The following is a 1,287-nucleotide window of genomic DNA, read 5'->3' as shown; positions in this document are numbered from 1 at the left end:
TTTTTAAATTTTATAATTTTTTCTATTATAGGGGTAGTTTAGGAATAAATAAAAAAATTTTATTAGAAAGGACGATTTTAAATTTAAATACGACTTTAAGGATGATTTTAAATCAAAATATACATCAGGGATGGGTTCGATTCCGACCCTCAACGTGAGGGACCAAAACAATACTTATCCCTAATTTTATCGACTGGCTATGTAAATAGAATGTTAAAACATTCTTTTTATTAATTAAACTCATAAATGAGTCTTCATTTAACTTTTAGATAATTATTGTGTGAGACCAATAGTATGGTTAGAATAGTATCCACTAATAAGTAATAACCTATAATGTACGACATTGACACGGATACGATATAATAAGACACGCTGACACGCGAATTTTAAAATTTTATCAGACACGGAAATACGCATATATATAAAATATAAATTATTTTTTAGATAAATCGTAATTATATTTTGATATTTATTGATATTAAAATATAAATTAATTTTTTAATTATTTTTAATATCTTATTTTAATTATATTAAGTGTTTAAAATATTTTTTTTTGTTTTAATAAATAATAATACATATTATATTTAAATTTTTTTTAAAAATATATGTTAAAAATAAGATTAGACAAATGATAGTATTTAAGTGTGTCCAAACGTATCCGAAAATTTTTTTTATTTATTATTAAAACACGGTTAGACATAACAGACATGCATATTGGTGAGTGTCGTGTTTGAAATGTGTCCGACATACAGACACGAGCAAAGTATCCGTAATAACAAAGTACAAAATCAATTTCAAAGTAAACTTGGGACCCACAGCAATAATCGTACCGAAATATTGTCCCTCCCTTTACTCCCTTCTTTTACAATATTTTTATTTTTTACACCCAACTTTTCTCTATACCATTTCGTAGATGGCATTGATACAATGACGCAAATGGCACAAAATCATTTATGCCCCCAAAGAAAGAAGTTCTCTCCCTATGAAAGAAGATAATTTTTGAAGTTTCAAAGCCGAAAAAAGAGCCCAACAATTTGAAGACCAAAACCCAAAATTGCTAAACCGAACAGCTTTTTGTCCTTCCATAGTGCCTCGTTCTTCTGAGCAGAGCTGGTTTCCTGACTACTTTTCCCTTTACTCTGTCCTTTTCCGCTTACTGGACTTACTCCATCTACCACCGCATTATAAATACACATGAATAATGCTTACTCTATGCACATGAATAATGACTGCTAATGATAGAGTAGTGACTATAATGATTATAATATTTTTAGAAGTATTATTAAA

General features: G+C 28.0%; 1 protein-coding gene across 1 annotated transcript in view; it reads right to left on the bottom strand.

Annotated features, from left to right (window-relative positions):
* The window catches only part of LOC107611414 (protein YLS3), a 2,903-nt gene continuing 1,824 nt past the window's right edge, over window positions 209-1,287 (bottom strand). Inside the window, exons 3-4 of the mRNA XM_021108309.1 lie at window positions 778-1,171; window positions 209-328 (exon numbers count right to left, since the gene is read on the bottom strand). Coding sequence (XP_020963968.1) covers window positions 1,008-1,171 — 164 coding nt within the window. The 3' untranslated portion in view covers window positions 209-328; window positions 778-1,007. The remainder of the gene's footprint in view (window positions 329-777; window positions 1,172-1,287) is intronic.

This window comes from Arachis ipaensis, chromosome B08, assembly GCF_000816755.2.
Source record: "Arachis ipaensis cultivar K30076 chromosome B08, Araip1.1, whole genome shotgun sequence".
NCBI lineage: Eukaryota > Viridiplantae > Streptophyta > Magnoliopsida > Fabales > Fabaceae > Arachis > Arachis ipaensis.
Note: the sequence above shows the minus strand (reverse complement) of the source record. Positions and strands in the feature narration are given on the sequence as shown.